The sequence below is a fragment of the Kryptolebias marmoratus genome, linkage group LG13 (genome assembly GCF_001649575.2).
Source record: "Kryptolebias marmoratus isolate JLee-2015 linkage group LG13, ASM164957v2, whole genome shotgun sequence".
NCBI lineage: Eukaryota > Metazoa > Chordata > Actinopteri > Cyprinodontiformes > Rivulidae > Kryptolebias > Kryptolebias marmoratus.
In genome coordinates this window covers 8201249-8221450 of record NC_051442.1, presented here as the reverse complement: position 1 = coordinate 8221450, position 20202 = coordinate 8201249, and the positions used below count along the sequence as shown (strand labels likewise).

The 20202-nt window shown below is 38.1% G+C and overlaps 1 protein-coding gene across 2 annotated transcripts; it reads right to left on the bottom strand.

The window, feature by feature from the left end:
• Positions 1–918: 918 nt before the first annotated feature.
• Positions 919–9208, bottom strand: drd1b (dopamine receptor D1b). 2 transcript variants are annotated; one of them, XM_017421411.3, is made up of 2 exons: positions 8807–9208; positions 919–7949 (listed from the first exon to the last, which is right to left on the bottom strand). In XM_017421411.3, the coding sequence occupies exon 2, from the start codon at positions 7546–7548 to the stop codon at positions 6157–6159; it is 1392 nt and encodes a 463-aa protein (XP_017276900.1). In that variant the 5' UTR covers positions 7549–7949; positions 8807–9208; the 3' UTR covers positions 919–6156. The 2 variants fall into 2 exon arrangements, with proteins under 2 accessions (XP_017276900.1, XP_017276901.1); XM_017421412.3 differs by lacking the exon at positions 8807–9208 and adding an exon at positions 8752–8806.
• Between the last annotated feature and the right edge of the window lie 10994 nt (positions 9209–20202).

Here is a 20202-nt window from a genome sequence, read left to right as displayed (position 1 = left end):
GATGACGGGTTAAATCCAAGTGAAGAATCACAATTTAGCAGCTTTCTTGGATGAACTTTTTTTTTTCTTCTTTGAACTTAATTGGATTATAATTGAGCTGCAAAAAAAACAAAACTGATTTATACAGTATATTTAATTTTAGTGCATGATTATAATGCAAAAATCTGTATTTGAAGAACAGTGTAGTGGGGTCCAACCCTGGTCCTGGAGGGCCACTATCCTGCATGTTTTATTTGTTTCCCTGCTCTTCAGCAGGTCTTCAAGTTCTGCAGAAGTCTGTTATTCACTCAGTCATTCAGATCAGGTGTGTCATAGCAGAGAAACATCTAAAACATGCAGGATAGTGGCCCCCCAGGACCAGGATTGGACACTACTGCTTTAGGGGAAGCAGTAGTTTCAATAATGATTGCACAGAAACAATAATTAATGTTAAATTGAGCTCTGAAAATTAAGAACATTACTAGATTTGTACTGTTTGCTGGAACTCATGAACAAAATCACCCATGCAGCTGATTCACACAATTATGAAATATTCATTATTTTGCTTATTTCATTAAAAATAGGCCCCCTGGTGATTCATCATTCAGAACAGTTGCAGTTTTAATACATTTATGATTGAATATTGTAATTACAGAGCAACAAAGCAGTATACTGTCTGTTTCAACCTGTCTCATTGTCAGATATCTAGTCCTGCCTGCTGAATGAATACTGACTAAACAACTTTCAACTAAAAAGGAGGATGACAGATCATCAATCAACGTTCTTTGTACTTTTTCTTAAACATTTGGTAACTTGTTGAAAAAAGCTTGTACATCTAAAAATGCCTTGTTGGGAGATAAAATTTGAGATTTACCCATTAAATATCAGCTAAATGCAAAATATTATTAAGAATGTAATGGGTTAAACAGGATGCCAGTGTATTGTAAGAGTTTTTATGTGTCTGATCCCTAATTTCCGGTCAAAGTGAGAGAGCAGACGCATGAGAAGAGGAGGTGAGTGGAGGAAGAGGTTGTGTCGACTGTGAAGTGACAGTCAGGTTACGTAAAAGTGGAGTAAAGCCAGAGAGGACAGCAAGCTCAGGGATCTGGAAAAAAATATGCGTCACAGTTCAAAATCAATCCCCATTGATCTCCTGCAGTGGCATGATCTTCCAATACCCACTGGGAGTCAAATGTACACCATATACCCTCAATTACAAACCCCTTTTAAGGAAAGACAATGCAACAAAGGCACGTGAAAAAAAGAACATCCATACATGTTTATTTTACAAGAAGAGCACATTAGTTTCTTGTACAAACCGTAAACTAAATGGTTTTAATCTTTGACATCACTTTATGGATGAACACCAGAAACGTGTACATAAAATTAATACATAAACTGTCATTGGCCGTTACATTTTACTGCACATTTTAATCCCACAATGGAGAAAATATACAGCATGTTAAGTCTGCTACACACATTAAGGAATCTGAAAGATAGAAAGCACTTGAGTTTATCACAACATTTTTGAACATCATTACACAATACTCCATCCCTGCAAACCCCAACTTTTATTACTGCCATTTTTTTAAAGTTTATTTTGTTATCAGCATCTGCCACATAATTGAGGTTGAGGTAGGGAGTCTGTCATCACAATAGACAGTAAAATGAAGTGAAACATCATCATTAAGGTGGCTCTACTTTCAGCACCGGAGTCCAATGTCTGCTTGACCCTCAGAATGAGGGACTCTGTGCTGTCAGATTAGTTCATGTTGCCATGTGCCATGTTTGCTACACTGATTGAGAGACCAAGTTCTGTCACCATAACTCCTCAAAGCAACTTGTAGGGCCGCATGGAGGGAACGCTCCACATCAAGATGAAACATTGCGCATTTTTGACTGACATTGGTATGCTCTTAAAAAGGTAGAAACTACAAAATGACTTACAGAGCTAACAACCTGATGGACTTCAGACAGCCATAATTCTGAACTGGAGGTTTCTATAAATGTACACACTAAAAACGTATGGGTTAAAAACAACCCAATTTGTAACCTAACTGTGGGTCAAATCTGGAGCGAGCCAACCCTGGGTGGTTTTAACTCAGCAGGGTTCAGTTATCAGTTTGAGCAAGTTAAGTTTTCAACTTAAAATTACTAATTAGATGATTTAGAGCTACTAATGGCTGACTTAAAAAGAACACTCAAAAATCTGGGTTTAATAATAAAGCCAACCAGGTTAAATATTTTCTAATCTTTACTTATTAGCGCTTTGTATCGCCTCGTTGCTGAAAAGTGCTATATAAATAAATTTGTCTTGACTTTGACTTGGCTATTACATCTTAATGCTGAGGTCCAGTCAGGTCTGATTTGTCCAGTTTCTAGTTTAAAATGGTGGACTGTGACAAATGGCATGGCTCACATCAGATCCAACTGCTGGCTCAAAGTTTTTGACCTAATATTTGGTCAAACCAACCCAGCCTATAACCCAGCAGTTGAGTTATCCTAATAACTCAGCAGTTTTTAGTGTGTATACAAGCAGCATATATAATAATCACGGTATAAGTCAGTGAAGGTCAAAGACGTTCACCAGAAATGGCAGATTAATCTCATTAAGTGTGTCCATGCCAAATTTCAGGTTATCAAACACTGATTAAATCAGAGCATGTGCTGAAGTACAGCCACATTCAGTCAGAAATAAGAAGTTTGATAAAGAAAACACTGAAAAAAACATTAACAGTTAAATTATCGGTTGGGGCATTGATCTGACGTAGATTTGAGAAAGGAAACAGTCGAATCTGTCTGTTTAATAATAAATTCCGTCTTTGTTAACATCATGAGCGCTCATCATGTTGACAGAGGCAGCTAAGAGAAAAGAGAAAGAGACGGAGGAGGAAGGAGGTGTGGGGAGTGAGGGGGGGTTGGGAGGAGGAACAGTCCTCCCCAAGGCAGTTTCCTTTCATGTCCAATCCTGAAAGATTAGACTCACTTCGTGTTTTATCGCATGTTGGAGCTGGCGTGTGTTTGGAAATAATTGTGGAGTAAATGTCGAGGAGCTGGTGCAGGGTGAGCAGGGAGGGATGCTGAGATGATGTAGATGATCGTATGTAAAAGAGAGAGATTAGAGAGCATAAGGGGAAGTCACAGCATGTGGTACCTTTTGTACCTCGAGCACTTCTTACGTCAAATTAAATAATAACCGGAGGGTGCTAATCCAAATTGCACTTTACAAACATCAGAGCAGCAAGTGGGAGGTTGCAGGGCGGCAGAGAGGACAATGAGGATGCATTGGTGGCACAAGCCAAAGCAACATATTGAGCTAAAAGCTTTCCCTCGCTTTGCTGCCATCTAGACAACATTGGATTTTCCAGTGCAGGAAAATCAAATGCTTTATTCAAGACCAATTGCTTTCTATTGGATCGACTTTCTCTGTCTCTGATGTTCAACAGTTTCATGCCTTCGTGGACATAAACAGCATGCTGCGAACACTCAGCACACAATGTCAGAAAGGATGCTGCAGAGTATTCTTTCCCCAGCAACACCGAAAGACTGGAAAGAGTCAATGCACAAACTTTCACTTGCAACCTAATTATATCTGATAGTTACGTGGGCTCATACATTACATAACAATGCCATTCAGTTTATATGAAAGTGAATATAAATAATGTTTTATATGATTCAAGGAGTGACAGTGACTAAACCTTTTACCTTGTCTTATGTTCCCTTATTCTTGTTTACACATCTCTTATTTTTTATAGTAATTATGTAAACTATGAAAGAAAAAGTAGGTTTCTATTTTTCAAAGAAAATATGAATCTGAAAGTCAAATACACACATTTTGCTGCTTCAGCTTTCTTGGTTCTTGATCTTTTGCTTTTATTATTGTGCTTAAAGAAACAATTCAGAGCTTTTGAAGTGGCGTTCTATGGAAATGTTATGAACAAATATAATCTTACCTGTTGTAGATTGCTCTTTTAACAATCTCAGTTTGCAGAAATAGTTTCAATCTGACTAAAATGATGAGCTGGACTAAAACTGTAGTGGATTGCTCCAGCTCAGATGTAATCTTTAAAAAAAAAATCACAATGGTTCATGCTGGTACTATATAATTAATCTTTATAGTCATCAGTTTCATTTAGTTACATAGAATTCTGTAGTAATCTGCAAGTACAAATAGTGGCAGCAGCTAACTGTTGCACTTCCTGTAGCAGTGGTAGCACGTTTGGTGGGATTTTTATAAACTTTCTGTCAGAATAACCCTGTAATATAAAACTGACGGTGGTGCAAAAGTTTGTAAAATAATTTGGACCTAAACTGCAATGAAAATTATGAGATTGAGTTGTTTTTAAAAGGGCAATAATCAATTTTGGCCTTGACTAGCTTCTCAGTCTTGTCAAAATTAAACTCTGTTTCTTCAAACTGAGGCTGTTTAAAGAGTTATTAACAACAGGTAAGATAATGATTGTTTGCAACCTTTCCACAGAACCCCACTTTAAAAGGTCTGGATTATTTCTTTAATGATTATCAAAGAATTACAGGTATTTAAACATTGTGGAATTTGGTTCATAAGTAAACAGGACTAATTACAAGCAAACTATTTAAACTTGCATGTATTATTACACACAGATGTATTTTGACATCATGTTGTGAAATTTTGAGCATTTAATTAAACCCATTGTGCTCCTTCTGTAGAGTATGCCATTAGGGCTAATCCTAATCATTGTTTATCAAACTACAGCTGTTCAAATATAAAAAAAAACAAGTCTGGTATCTCAAGGGTAATCTTCATAGTGGTGTTATGTCTGTGACTATACCTCTGCAAACAGACCGACTGTCACACTGCATGCTCCACATCATCACTACAGCACAGTATGGCTCCCAGCATGAGCAATTTACAAAATCTGATATCTGCAAGTTTGCAAAAGGTCACTAAGTGTCACTTGCATTCTGGCTGAATGAACCTGCTGCTTCGCCTCCTCTCTACAACTGCAATGGATATCCATTTAAACATTTGCATTCTTATTTTAAATATGAACTGATTGTACTTGCCAAGCAAAGAACCATTAGCTCCACTTTGCGTGGGCAGATTTAGGACTTAAAATGGAGGACTGCCAAAGGAGATGGTGTGGAGACAGAAAGACAAAATTAAGAGGCACGGTGCAGGCACAAAATAGCCTGTTGACGGCTGGAGACAGAGGGCACATGAAGGAGAAAGGAGATTGAGGAGAAGAAACCAGGAAAATTATAGATGAAGAAGAAAATGAATTGCTTTGCTAAAGAGCAGCAGAGATCGAGACAGAGTTGATTAAAAAAGAAAGTTAGCGAGGTCAGAAAATAAAGGAAAATTCAGATGAGATGAACTGTTCAGTCGTAGCGGGCTGGAGATCAATCAGAAACAGGATACAGGAACAGAAAGCAAACCACAGCAATAAGCACTCCGTTTTCATGTCCTTCTTTTTCCCACATATAGCTGAACCTCTAAACACGTATGACTTTTGAATTATCTCTTGAATATCTTCCCCTCACTTCATTTAGCTTGAATCAGAACACTGTTACTTTGGCATCTGAAAAACGTCAAATAAATTACTAATAAAATACAAGTGTTCATTTTGTAATAAAACTCATTTCAAATGTAATGAAGAGCTGAAGAGAAATAACTGCAATAAGTACCTAATTTTTCAGCATTAATTTACTCACATTGTTCCCTCAATCATGAAACACATACAAAGCACCTACCTATATGATATTTTACTAATACTACATTTTTCCTTCTCTGAATATATTTCCTTCTGGAATAGTGACATTACTGTACAGTATCCACATCCAGATGTATACATCTTTGAAAATGCTTAAAAATGTATACAAATGCATTGGTTTTCTGCTTTAATGTACATGTTTTCAACATTTATCATCAAATGTAATAATTTCATCAATAAATGCTGAAAGTATTTTGCAGATAGTTATATCCAGGATAAAGTGCATTTACTTGAAAACATTCTGTAGGTCTTTTTGTTTTTCCTCGTGAATTTTTGTTGACAGTCAGAAGTCCTGTCACTTGGTTATATTCTCCTTATATTCTCAGGAATGTTTGTTTCTAATTAATGTTTCTTTCCACTGTTCTCCTGTGTGGGCTTTTTAAAAGCATTTCTCTTTTTTTAATCCACCTTTGCCATCCTTTCCTTAACATGACACAGTTTTATGCTGCCCATTCTGAGTTATGGGATTAATCTTTTCCAGAGTGACCTCTGTGTCGCTGTCTAAATTCCCAGAGATGGCTGGGGAGGGTTTCTCTAGAGTGTTGTTCCCCATTCCAGGCTCCATCACCCCTCCTCCGCATCCATCTTTCTTCTGTAACTCCTCCTCTTGACACAGGATGCTGTGGGGAATCACATAACCTCCCGAGTTGTTCCCCTCCTTCGGGATGTGACTCTTGGGCTGATACTGAGAGTTGGGGTTGGAGGTAGGGGCGCCCATGTTGTTGTTAATACTGACGATCTCAATGCCGTTGCTCCCCGGGCAGAGCCGGTGGCAGCCCAGGAGGATGGAGAAGGCCTTGCGGAAGTCTGCGTTGAAGGCGTAAATGATGGGGTTGAGGGAGGAGTTTGCCCAGCCAAACCACACAAACACGTCGAAAGTGGTGGAGCTAATGCAAGGGAATTCTGTGGACCCGTCTGGCAGGTTGACTTCACAGAATGGAACCATGCAATTCAGGATGAAGAAGGGCAACCAGCAGCACACAAACACACCCATGATGACCGAGAGTGTCTTTAAGACTTTGGTTTCTCGCTTGAACGACATTTTAAATGAGCTCTCACTGTCCATGTTCGAACTATTCCCCATGCTGCTGTGGCGGTTTTTGGCACTCTCTGCTGCTCGCTCCAGGGCAGATATTCTCCGGATTTGTTTTTGGGCGATGCGGTAGATCCGGGTGTAGGTGACGAGCATAATCGCCACAGGGATGTAGAAACTGATGAGGGAGGAGGAGATGGCATAGGTTCTGTTAAGGCTGGAGTCACAGTTGTCGTCAGGGGGCAGTTCGCTGGTCCCGTTGAGTTCTGAGTAGCTGGTGGTTTCAGCTTTATGCCAGTTAAGCTGAACAGGGATGAAGGAGATAAGTACAGAGAGGGTCCATGCTACACTGATCATCAGACACGCCACTTTTGGGGTCATCTTTCGTTCATAACGGAATGGGCTGGAGATGGCCCAGTAACGATCGACACTGATGACACATAGGTTCAAGATGGAGGCAGTGGAACACATGATGTCAAATGCAACCCAGACATTGCAGAACGCTCCGAATGGCCAAAACCCAACAATCTCTGTGGCTGCCTTCCATGGCATTACCAAAATAGCTACCAGAAGGTCGGAGATAGCCAATGAGATGACGAATAGGTTCGTGACCTTCGACCTCAGGTGTCGGAACTTGGTGACGGCGACACACACAAGGGTGTTGCCTAACAGCGTGGTGAAGATGAGCAGGGAGAGAAAGCATCCTGTTAGAACGCGTTTGGACGAGTCTCTCTCTGGCGTGAGCTGCTTGCCATCTCGTACGGTTGAGAAATTTGAATCCATTGTTTTTAGTACAGTGCTAATAAAGTGAGAGAGGGGGGTGGGTGAAGGAGGATGTCAGCAGTCACCCCATCACATCCCCAGCCTGCAGCAGCTGTGTCTCTCTTGGGAGTTTTTAGATGGACGGTGTCGCTGGTGGAGAACTGAACTGTCTCGGCACCAGCTCTCCCACTGACTGAGTTATCCTCAGGCTTCTTGTCACAACCACCATTTTCATGCGAGCACCGCTATAAATGTTTCACAAATTTTTTCTTCAGAAATTCTGGTCCACAAAATGCCAAGTTCACAGAATCCTGCAACAGAAGAGCCGACAGCCGACATTCTAGATTGTAGCGCGAGGAGGAGAGTTTTCCAGCTGTTGTTTGCATTTGTTCTCCCAGTCAGCAGTTTCTTCATAAAATTCTCTGAAACAAAAATAAAAAAAAAACATATATTGTTCAAGAAAAGTCCTTCATTTCCCCTCTGTCTATTGCATGCTGCAACTACGAAGCCTTGGGCAAAAGTTCCATAGCATGTTGTTGCTGAGCTCTTGAGTCAACAGAGGTTTTGCCAATCATTAGGCTTATATACCGCCACATCAATACCTCATATTGATGGTTTTTGTGCTGCGTTTATCTGATTTGCTTAATGACCATTGAGGCGTGTTCCTCTGATGATGTTGGTCACCGGATCCACCCCAGTTATTAGGTGGCTTTTTAAATTATAATATGATTTTCTGTTAAAAATACTGTTAAAAAAATATTTATTTTGGCACACTTTCCAGCCACTTTCTCCACTTGAGTTCTGCACAAAGAAATTCATTCAAGACTTCTAACTGTCCCCTTTTTAAGGCAAGTCAGATTCAGGAGCTAAGCGTATTTAAAACAGTCAAGGCTGTGTTCATGGTTAAGGTGAAGGTAGCTCCTCACACGTTTTTAGCCATTTATGCCAACGCAGGGCAGCATCTGCTTTCCCTTCAAAGATAAAGTTTTCTGGCCAAGCATCTGAATCATTTCAGGTTCATTTTGAGCTCCATGTTTACGCCCTTAAAATACAACCTCAGTCTAGCTATTCCTTTTTTTCTTTCTTTTTTGTCCAAAAACGTGCGCCCTTTCTGCGTGGCACGATTGGACAGCTGTGGAAACGCTGAGGCTCTTCGAATATATTTGAAATATATTCTGACCCAAAACCCAGCAACTAATTTAACAAATAATGAAAAGATCCCACCTTAAATCGAGCCCCCGACTTGTATTTTGAAGCCCGGTTTTGTAAAAGAGCTCACCCTCTCTGCGCTCTCTTCCATGGGGAGTCCGTGTTGACGCGGTCCTCGGGGTCTTTTAGGGCTCCTTTCTGTTTTTCTCGGGTTTGCAAGCGTCACCCTTTGTTGTGCAACATTCAGTCAGGCTGTTCTGCGATGTGCCAACGGGTGTGACTGGCCGGCGGAGAGTGATGGGAATGACTGTGATCTCTCCAAGAGCGCTTCCGTGCGCGCTCCTCTCTCTCCGCTCCGCTGCCACTGTGCGCCACGGTCTCTGCCACATCTGCTCCATCCAGAGGGATTGTCAGGGCAAAGCCATGTAAGCTCAACCTACACGGCTTAACGTCTGATATCTAAAGGTTTTAAGTTGTGTGCTTTATTTTATTTTTTTTAAAGTTAAAGTGTCAGGGATTTCTTTTAGGAATAAAACTGTGCAGACAAGTTGTATAGCCCCTGAAAGGACAAGGAATAAATACTCTGTTGGAAACTAGCCTTACTAACTTATATTTTATAAACTTACAGAGAACACTGATCGTCATTTACATCAAATATCTGCTAAAAAAATAAGAAGAATCAAAAGATGAGCTAAAAAAGAACTGCTTATACGTCCCGGGTTGAACCTGCTTCCAGTCTACACAAGAGGCTCGACGAGGCCATCTACTGGATGCAAAGATAGAGGTTGGAGTTCCTTCTGACTGACTGAGCTGAAGCCATGATGCATTAACATCACCTGAATAAACATGGCCTCCTAAATCTGAATTAGCTGAGAGTCTGCAGCAGGGAGAGCCATGAAATCAGTGTGTATGTAAGTGCTGGGAGCCTATTAACGTATGTTGTGGGGATCCAGGTCTGTTTACACAATCATAAAGTGGGCGAATGCCTTGCTTTGTTTACAAGGAGGAAGTCACAATAATGTGAATTCTTCAATTAATTCAAAATGGTTAAGGTTAAGAGTTGTCAAGAGGTGTGTAAAATAATCATAATCAAATCAGAATGTGCTGGTTGTGTCAAGAAGTGACACACACACATCAACAGACCAAAAAATAGATTAAAGAAACAGCAGCTTCCTGCAGCTGACAGACCCAGCCAGTTTGAATATTAACTATTTATTGAGATCAAATCCTCAATGGACTCTGCCCCTGTGTGTGTGTATATATGTGTGTGAACTTAGTTATGCATGTGTGCATGTATGACTTAGCATGTCTCTTAGCATGTGTGTGTGTGTTTGGTATGTGTGTACACATTTGTGTCTGTGAGTGAGTGTATCTGTGTTAGTAATGCATGTAGACAAGCCAAGTGTAAAAGGCCTGGCAGACATAACGCCCACATTTCCCCGTAGCACTGAGCCGGAGTGTGCGTGCAGCTGACAGAGTTCAAACTAAGACCACATCACGTACGAAACACACATGGTCTCTCTTGTTCGTGCGCACGCAAACACACACAAAACCAGAGAAGAAGGGTGATTTATGTCTGCTCCAAAAGGCAGACAAAACATGATCTAACTAACTAACTGACTGACTGACTAAGCAGCAGCACCTTTTGCCACCTTCTGACTGAAATGCTGTGTTTTATTCCACTTTAGCCTGTAGGTAGGCTTTATGTAAATCTAAATAAATCTGGTGAATTTGTTAAAGAAAAACAAATCTGGGCGCCAAAAAAAAGTGTTGGCAAGTCAGAAAGACATACAAGCTCTTTTGTTAGGTGATGATTCTGGGGTTGACTTTTTCCATTCTGAACATCCAAAGCTTTTTTCCAAAACTTTGTATGCAAATGAGTACTTTCAGTGGGTTCCATATTTTATTTTATTGTTCACTCTTTTCCTACAATTTCACTCACTTTTTGACATGATTTTTTTCCCCCCCAAAAGAAGCTTTGGTTGAAGGACTGAGAGATAAAGTTAGAGAGGACAGACTGAGATGGTTTGGACATGTGCAGAGGAGGGACAGTGGGTGTATTGGTAGGAGGATGTTAGAGACAAAGAGAAGACATATGGACACAGTTAGAGAGGACATGGAGGGAGTTGGAGTGAGGACAGAGGACACAGAAGACAGAGTTAGATGGAGGAGGATGACTCGCTGTAGCGACCCCTGAGAAGGGAACAGCCGAAAGAAAAAGAGGAAGAAGAAGTCACAAACTTAACAGAAAACCTGAGATGAACTGACAGCTTTTTTTCCTCTTCATGATGTTTTGATATCCTTAGTAGAAAATGACATTGACACAACTGACACCTGTAAACCAAGTTGGAATGCTTTTTATTTGCTGGTTCTTTTAATTTATATTATGTTCTGTTTATGTCTCTTGCTTTTGATTTACTTCTGGTTTAATGTTCTGTTAGTTTTTCCTGCAGCATTTTGCTTTGTAGAACCTGTTTGTTTCTTCACTTCAGCTAGTGTTATTTGCATTTTATATGAATTTATAGTTCCTGTCTTGTCTGCTCTTGTCAAACGTTCCTTTGCACCTTCAGGCCAGAGTATTCAGGCTACAGGGAATGCAATATTTAGCAGAAAGTCCTCAGACAGACAGAAAATGGATCATGTGTTTTGTGCAAAATGCTTGGAGATTAACTTTTGCGTGACTGGTGCTCCACTTCTTTATTATTACTTTAACAAATTAAATTGCAAGCAGATGTTGCAAATATTAACTGCAGGGAGTCTTTTATCCCCAGATGTAAAGGAAGAGCTGAGAATAAGTGAAAAAGAAGAAAAGGAATTATAATGGGTTTTTAGTGGGATTGTGTGTGTGCTACTAAAAACTACTGACAATGTGCTCTGAAAAGATTACAAAAGCAGAAATGGCTTCTTGTAAATGAATGTAGTTTTTAAAAATTAAAGGTCTAGCATTCCTTGAGGGAATGCATTTTATCTACCTTTCATGACGGACTTTTAGACTAAGATCATCTTGTGTTGAAAAACAATGGAGTTATATCCATTTTGGTCAAACCTTAAAAATAACATCATGCACAATCTCATTCAATATTGTGAGATGTCACGCTCAGAGTATGTGTGATGAATTAGTGGTTCAGCTACCAGCACATCAAATTTTAGCTCAATATCTGTAAAATTGACTGAGTTATACTCAAATTCATGGTGGCTAAATTTGATTGGTTGTGGTGGCCATTTTTAAATGAATTGATCTAGAAGTTATTCCGTTGTAGATGTACATTTAATAAAAACTTCCGGAAAGTTTCATTAAAACACATCCAGTAGTTTAAGAGATATTTTGCTAGCAGACAAACAGAGTTGACTGTAATGGTAATTGCTGAAGTTTAAAGCAAAGACCTCACATGAGTACCATGACTCTCAGTTACTACTACCCCAAAGTTTAGCACAATATCTGTGAAACTGACTGAATTACAACCATTTTAGGGCAGTATCTGTAAAAGTCAGTCATGACATTTTTGTATTTTAGGGTCAGTTGTCTTAAACTTGCTCCATGTAATGTTCTGAAGAAAAAAACCTTAGTTTGACTTCAGAACTTGAACTTATTTTTCTTTTTTTTGTCACAGCTACTGAGGAAAAAGTCTTGTCCCCTCATCTAAGCCCTCCACACTTTTATCTACACATGCTGCTATGGCTGTTCTATTTATTTTATGGAGTGCAAATAAATACCTTGTTAGCATTTGAAGCAAAGCGGTAATTAAGAGCCTGAGTGCTCTATAACATCAGTAAGTGGCCTTCATGGTCTTTTATCAAATAATATTCTGTCACCCATTTACAATGCTCGTGCACAAATACTGCACAAATACCTCAGATTTTCACAGCTATGGATAGTTATGTAGTTGGAGTTAAATGTGCTAAACACTGTTGTGTCAATCGGTAACCTCAGTTGTGGGATTTGTGCCTGTTTTCATTTTGCTGGATGAAGGGATGACAGCAACCTGAGACCTGTGTGTCACACTGCCAAGAACAATTTAACAAAGAGCAAAGAGAGAAAAAGAACGTGTGTGTGACAGAGGGAGACGATCTGCAAGCTGTGACTCTTTTTTTTTCTTTCTACTTTTTCTCTCCATTAAAACAAGACTTTTAGTCCCGTAACATGACCCCTCACTTTCTGGATTGTATTGTGTTTTGAAGTTAAACATTAACATACATTTATATACCTATAAGTTCTAAAATGAAGACAAGGTAAAGATATAAATCAATTACAGGTTTTATGAGCTCCAGGAAGCCAGTGGAGTTCTGTGTTTTAAACAGACTCACTCGAGAGTGTGTGGTTTACATTTGAAAGAAGCCAGTTTATTGTGTTGTTATCATCCGGACAAGAGAAGAGTGCATTTATGTGAAACATTTATGTAAAAAAAAAAGAGAAGCACAGGTGGCCCTCCAGCATTTTCACATCTTTGAATCTGGCCTTCACTGGAACGAATCAGAACACTCCGGGGTAATAAAGACTTTATGCTGTTTGATAGTTTTATGCTCAAATTCACCAGAGTAAGACCACTGGGAAGGCAAACATGACTGCCATGACTGAAAAAATAAACTCTGTTGATCAAATTCTCGATTGATCAAAAAAACAGGAGCAATTTCCAATGGGGGTCTGCACATCATAGACATTTTCATACATACACTGCTGCAAAACATGACTAATTCAAACAACAATACCCTTTTTTAAAATATTAGTCATGAAAAAAGAGGTACAGAAGAAAAGTATGTACAAATCAGCTCAATTGAACTGAAAAATCATTTATTAATGTCTAAATGGAAACTGTTAGAGTTTGTTTGCAGTTCAAATTAAGACAGAAAAGTCACCAAAGGGCCGTTTAAATCTCCAGAAATTGTCATGAATGCACTGGAAGGTTGTGTTTGTAGCCTGGAAACAACTAATGTGATGATGTCACGTGCACTGTTTGCAGACACAAGTATACCAAGATAACACACGTGCAGTCTCTCATTGAGTAATATGGACAAAAACCTCACAGTTAATAAATCAATGCCCAGAGATGCTGTGGCGTTTCCATGACAACACCATCTGTTGTTAACAATTCTTGCAGTCTGTTCTGCTTCCAGTGGATCATAAGCTGTTTTTAACTGTTGATAAACAATCCTGACTTTTTAAATTATAAACAATGTAAAATAAAACTCTTTTTAACATTGTAGTTTTATTATTTTTTACAAAAACCAAAATAATTTTTCATTTTGTTCCTAGGCATAAAGCGTACGTTTATTGTTTTGTGTTGTTACTAGGTTTAATACTTCCCTATTCTGTCACACCATAAATTGTTACACATGCTGACAAAAATATATAGGCTGAATTATCCAGTAATAAGAAATATAGATATTTGTTGTTCCTATTTCTTTTCAGATGCAAAATGTTTGTTTAAATGAAGCAAATTGCAGCCTAAATTATAAATTTGCATGCTTTTTATTTATATTTTCTGTCAAAAGGTTTAAAAATGAGCTAGAGTTCAGTCCACCCTGACTTCTCCTGTGCAGACTGTGAGCAGGAGCAGATTGTTTCAGAGATGTCCCCGGAGCGACCCATACGCTGGTCGGGTTCAGAGGATTAGGCATCTCTGAAAAGAATGAGCACTTTTTTGGCATCACTGTTAGAGTGTAATAGAACAGAGTTAGAATACTGTAAATTCTATGACTTTCCTGTGAATAAATATTTTATGAATTTGAAATATTTATGGGATATGAATAATTTAGATTTTCCACATTTAATTTGTCTTTTTGTCATTATTGTTTTAAGTCATGTTTAACACGTTTGCCAAATGGTGGAGGCTTTCTATTGAAGACCTCACAAAAAGGAAAAACTACTTTCCTTTACCAAAAACTCAAATATTTGCAGGATGATACTCCTTGAACAGTCAGTTTAATTGTTGAGCCTGCACTTTTATTGTTCCAGTTTGAATCGCAGGACATAGACACTTGAAGTAAATGAGTTTGCCATTAATAATCCATTCTATTCATCTCGTATTGTTTCTTTTCTGCTCTGAAATAACACACAATGGGTTCCAACCTGTCTGCACTCCTGAGATCAAAACATCACTCAAACATCAGTACATCTGTTTTCATCCGGTGCTGTGAAAGGCAGACTTTCATCAGTGCTCCTGTCACTCTTTTATCACAGAATGCCATGTTGTTTTTACTAAAGCTTCAGAGCCGCTGCTTACACCTGTACGCTGGCGAAGATTAAAACGAACAACAAATATCACAGGAAGTGTCAATAATATGACATTTATGCAAAACCACAAGGTAAAGTCACAATTAACATGGTTATAATCAGATGAATGAATGCAGCTACTTGAACTAGAAATATGTTTAGTGCTTGGAATATGAGCTAAATACTCCAAGATGAAGCAATTAAAAGACCCGAGAGAATAACTGAAGGTCTGACACTAATTTTATGCCTGATTTCAAAACTATAAATGAAAATACATTGAGCAGATGAGATACAGATACACTCTACGTACTGGTGTTTAAAAACTAAGTTTATTCTAGAAATAATTGTATATTTAGTATGTGTTTACCTTCATTCCAAAGTAAAGCGGAGCAATCAAACCGGATTTATTACATTACATAATAATTTATGGAAATTAGAGTTTACCGTTATGAAAGCCAGCTGCGTGTATTTATCAAGTCTATATTTGTGATAGATGTTGATGGAAACACATTTTCATGTGTGTTAGTTTCCCCTCTAACCAAAGGTTATGTGACTTCTGTTCATGCATAAAATTGCATGTTTGTGTGAAAAGGATGAAAACACAATTATGTAAATACTGGGTTTGATTCATCTAAAGAGCAGACAAAAAATGTTTTACGAAAAAATATTCAATGTATACACTTATAAGTCCTATAAGTATTTCTTTCCATTCAGAGGGAAGCCAGACTTCAAGTAAGACACAATTTAAAGTGATACCATGCTTGTCTTAATATTAATCATTACTGCAAGAAGCTAAATACTTGGTTTCTGTTCTCAGTTATAATTTTATAGGAGCTTTACCAGTAGTCCAAAATATAGTGAGAAGATAAAAATGATTAATAAAACTCCTTGAAGGAATGCATATTGTCCATTGTCTTGCAGGTCAATGATTTAAACAAAGATCTCGTGTGATCTGTTAGCACTCAGAGTATGTATTGAGGATGATTCCCAGCTACTACCACACTAAATATTAACTTAATATCTATACTGAGTTATAGTCAGCTTATGTATATTCAGGTAACTTAGTTGTTGAAATTTGAATCAGATTAACTTCAAAAGTTAATGGATTGCAGAGATACCTCCAATGATTCCTTTCTGAGAGTTTCATTAAAAATCGTCCAGTGGTATATGAGATAGTTTGCTAAAAGGCAAACAAACACACACATCACATTTTATGATAGCAGGCAATGATAGATATATTCAATATATACAATTAAAGGAAGCGCCAAGAATAAATGGGAAAATCAACAGTAATACCAGCTAAAGAACCAGACAACTCAATCATTATTTTGGTCCTAATAATTGCTCTCTTTCTCACTGCCTGGCTGTCCTCTATAATCTCTCTAGGATTTACCTCTTCTGATTCACACACAGCTCGTTCTCCATCATATAAGCTGCACCAAAGTGCTGAGATAAGATGAGAGGCACAAACAATAAGCTTAGAGATTTCAACAATCCACTAGGCCTGAAGCAACTGCTCTATATATCCCTATCTCTGTTCCTGGAAAAAAAAAATGTGCTCACAGCTTTTTCTGTGGGAGAAAATAAAAATTCAGCACTGTCTTTCTTTGTTCAAAGATTAGAAAACTAACATGTATCAAAAGACCTTTATATGGTTTCGTCTTCCAAGAGAAAGTAAGTTTTATAATAGTGGAAATACTTAATTAGATACAAAAAAGTGTCGTGAGAGTATTGGGCAACATTTGGTCCCACCACCAGAATAATAATTGTCCACCACCACCAAAAATATGAAATATCTTCCGCATTTCATACATACTTAAATGAAATGCAGCAGACATTTCCTTCAACATTTCCTTAAAGGAATGCTAGAATTTATTCTTTTCCTTATTCTGTATTATAACAGCACTCACTTTATCCCATTTTATCCCTTCCTCCTGTGGCTTTAATGACTAAACCTATAGCTTCAGTCTCTTTACAGCTTTCGGGGAAAAAAAGTGTGACACACAATTCACATACAAATTTTTAAAAGACCCCTAAAGCAAATCTAATTGAAAAATCAGTATTATTACATTTAGCTAAAACTTGATGTTGACTCTGTTCTGTGTATTTCGCTGTTAGGTGAACCTAACAACTTCTGCTGTCTGCATCAAATATTCTCCCAGCTTGTGTGTCATGTCATCACAAGCATTTTGTCTTTCAGGCCTCTGAAACGTACAAAATATTTTATCTGGGCTGCAGACATAAAATCTTTTAAAGCTGACAAATGGGGATTAGTGAAAAGATAAACTTGGCTCTCATATTTACAACCACACATTGTTCTGCTCAAGCACATTTACAGGTCTCTGTCTCCTGTGTTTTACAGCATACATGGTAGACAACAACTAGAACAGTTTCAAATCCTAAATTATGAGATATGTTAAAGAAAGATAGCTGGCACTAATACAAAATATGATTGTCATTTAATATCAGAACTGTGATGTATCAGAATAGATTCCTGTTGCTTTGTGTTGTGTTTATTTTTCTCTGTCTTCCTCCCTCATTCTGTCTCCTTCTCTTTTCTTTTTTTGGTTCAATAGTTTATGAGTGAGTCATTGGTCAACTTTGACTCCTGACACTGTGAAGCCTCAACAGCAGGAGGCCAATTTGTGTCTAATTACAAGTCCAGGGCAAAGCAAAACAAGACAAAAACGTTATGTTAGTCTTGCATAAATATGTGTTTAAGACAAAAAAACAACCCTCTAAGTCTGTGTTTCTTTGCTGTCTCAGTTTCAGTCTATGGGAGGGAGGGGGTGGGTGCATGCATAATTCTCACACTGATCAGGTGCACTTAAATCAAAATGAACATGTTCAACCATCCAAGACGCTTCGTTAGCCTCTCCTGTCTGTCATTAGAAGGAATGGCGCTTCTTGGATGAATAGTGTTTCCCAGTCAACAGCTGTAATGGTATTCAGTCAGTAATTTATTCAGAGATTATGTCGTTTATCATTTAATTTCAAGCTGCCTGAATCACAGGTGAGTTCTGAATTGGTATTATTGAATTATTATTATTATCACTGAAGCTAGTTTTTGTTTGTTAATTATAAATAGAACATCTATTCAGAATTTTTGTTCGGACAATAAAGCCTTTTATTGAAGAAACTTTTTTTTTTAAATTGCATTAATAGAAATGGCCTCAAAACACTGAGGAATGCTTTTAGAAAACCAATGTGACTGCCTGCTAAAGTCAGTATATTTGGGGAACAAACATACCTTTTCTCATTATGTCTATGCCACTACTTCAGATTGTGCATAGCAAAATGGAAATGTCACTTCATTTATGTTCATCCTAAAGTTTGACTGATCAGAGTAGGGATCAGGGTTGGCTGTGTAGAGTAACAGTTTTAGTTTTTTTAAGTCTTTTGTTAGACAAACTGGTACAAAAATTTCACAAAGCTGGAAAGTAGAGGATGCATCAAGGAAAATGTAAATAATAATAATATCTAAAAGAATTGCTTGCACCAAAATGTGCTTAAACTGAATTGAAATAAATAAAACAATACATTGATTTCCAAAATGTAGGCAACTTTACCATTTGGAGGCATTTACAGCAACAACGGGATGCCAGAATTACAGTTTGCTGTACACTCTGCGGTTGTTGAAACTATTCCTGAAGTCATATAAATCTGGAATCAATAAGTATAATATAAACACTACATCTTATATCACTTCACTGCACAAGTAACACATCAACCTTGTTAGTTACTGAGCACAGAACTGTTTGCTTTTGTTGTTTCTTTTTGGTTGTTTTGTACTTAACCCTCCTGTCAATTTGACCCGAAGGCCACAGGAGGGTTAAAATAAAGATTTATCACTTAACAGGTTTAATAAACTGTCCAGTTTTGACACAGGCTCATTGATGATTCTGATGCTTGCAGCTTTGGCCACATTAAAAACAATCCGGAGCACAGAATGATTTACATGATAGACCGTGACTGCAGCTGTGATGAATTACGTTTGTCTGATCCAGGTGTGCCTTTCCAGAAGCATTGTCTTGTACTGTCATGCAGATATTAATAATTGTTTTGTTACGATTCAAATTACTCGTGCACATTATCAGCTTAGCCTGTTTTCATTACTTCTTGGTACATGTTTCACTTTTTCAAGCCAGTCTTACTCAGCTCTCCTTCTTATTAGCTCCTTTTTCTTGAATTAATGAGTTTTTCTTGTCGTTGTGATTAAAAAGTTCCCCACGGTGTACGCACATCCAAAGACATGAAGCAAACCTGCTGATGAGGAGCAGAGTAAGAAGAAGTGTGTATTTGTGTAGAGCAACATGAATGCTCCAGAAAGAGCACTCATTGTTGATATTATGGATTTGACTTTATTGGAATGGAAAAACTCCTTTCAAATACAGAAATGAAATTAAACAATTAGACATGCCGGGTGGTTGTTGTTGTTTTTTAAAGTCCTGACAAATGACACATACTTAGATAATTTTCTTGATAATCACAAACTAGTAAAAAGTGTCCAAAAACATAAAACCTGACAATGGATTACAGGGGGAAATAGTGAGAAAATAGTGCTGGAAGTTGTGCAAACCCACACTAACATATTAGAATATCAAACAGGTAAATTCAATCTATAACTAAAACACAGACTCATGTTTTTTAAGACATCACTTAGCTACACATGAGAGTTGCTGAAACAAGCTGTGCAGCTCAATGGCACAGCAGCTCGGTGATAGGTTTTGTAAAGGACAGCATTTGTGTATATGTGTGTGTGTGTGTGCGGGCGATGGAGGATAGCAGATGGAGAGTTTATTCTCATGCCACCCTTGGGTCAAAACAAATAAAAACTGAGCCGGTGCGTAACATTTACAATAACTTTCATGACATCGCATCAGAAAAGGTGATGAAGGAGGAGCCGCGGCTCTTTAGCCAGAAGTGGTTCAGTTTAACCACTCCCACAAAAACACATCTGCCACATCTGTGCCTACATGCTTGACTGCAGAATGGTGGAGCAGAGCCGTGTTTATACAATAATCACTCTGCAGTAACTGCAAGCATGTGACTGCGATTGCTAATTACAGCGAGGACTAATGTGAGTTTGACGCTGTGTGAAATTTTACGCCAGGCAGATAAGAACGGAACAGATGGATACTGATATCAGCTTTTACTAAACCTATTTTAAGAACGGATGTTCTAATCACTAAAATAGATAATTTCTGATCTTGGTCCTTTTTATATATGTATTTAATATTTTCGTATTTATTCAAAAGTCTGTAATAAAGGACATATAATGAATATGGGCAGAGGGGTGGAATCAAGGCAAGAAC

Coding starts and splice junctions, on each gene's coding strand:
- drd1b (XM_017421411.3), bottom strand. CDS start 7,548: ATGGATTCAAATTTCTCAACCGTACGAGATGGCAAGCAGCTCACGCCA.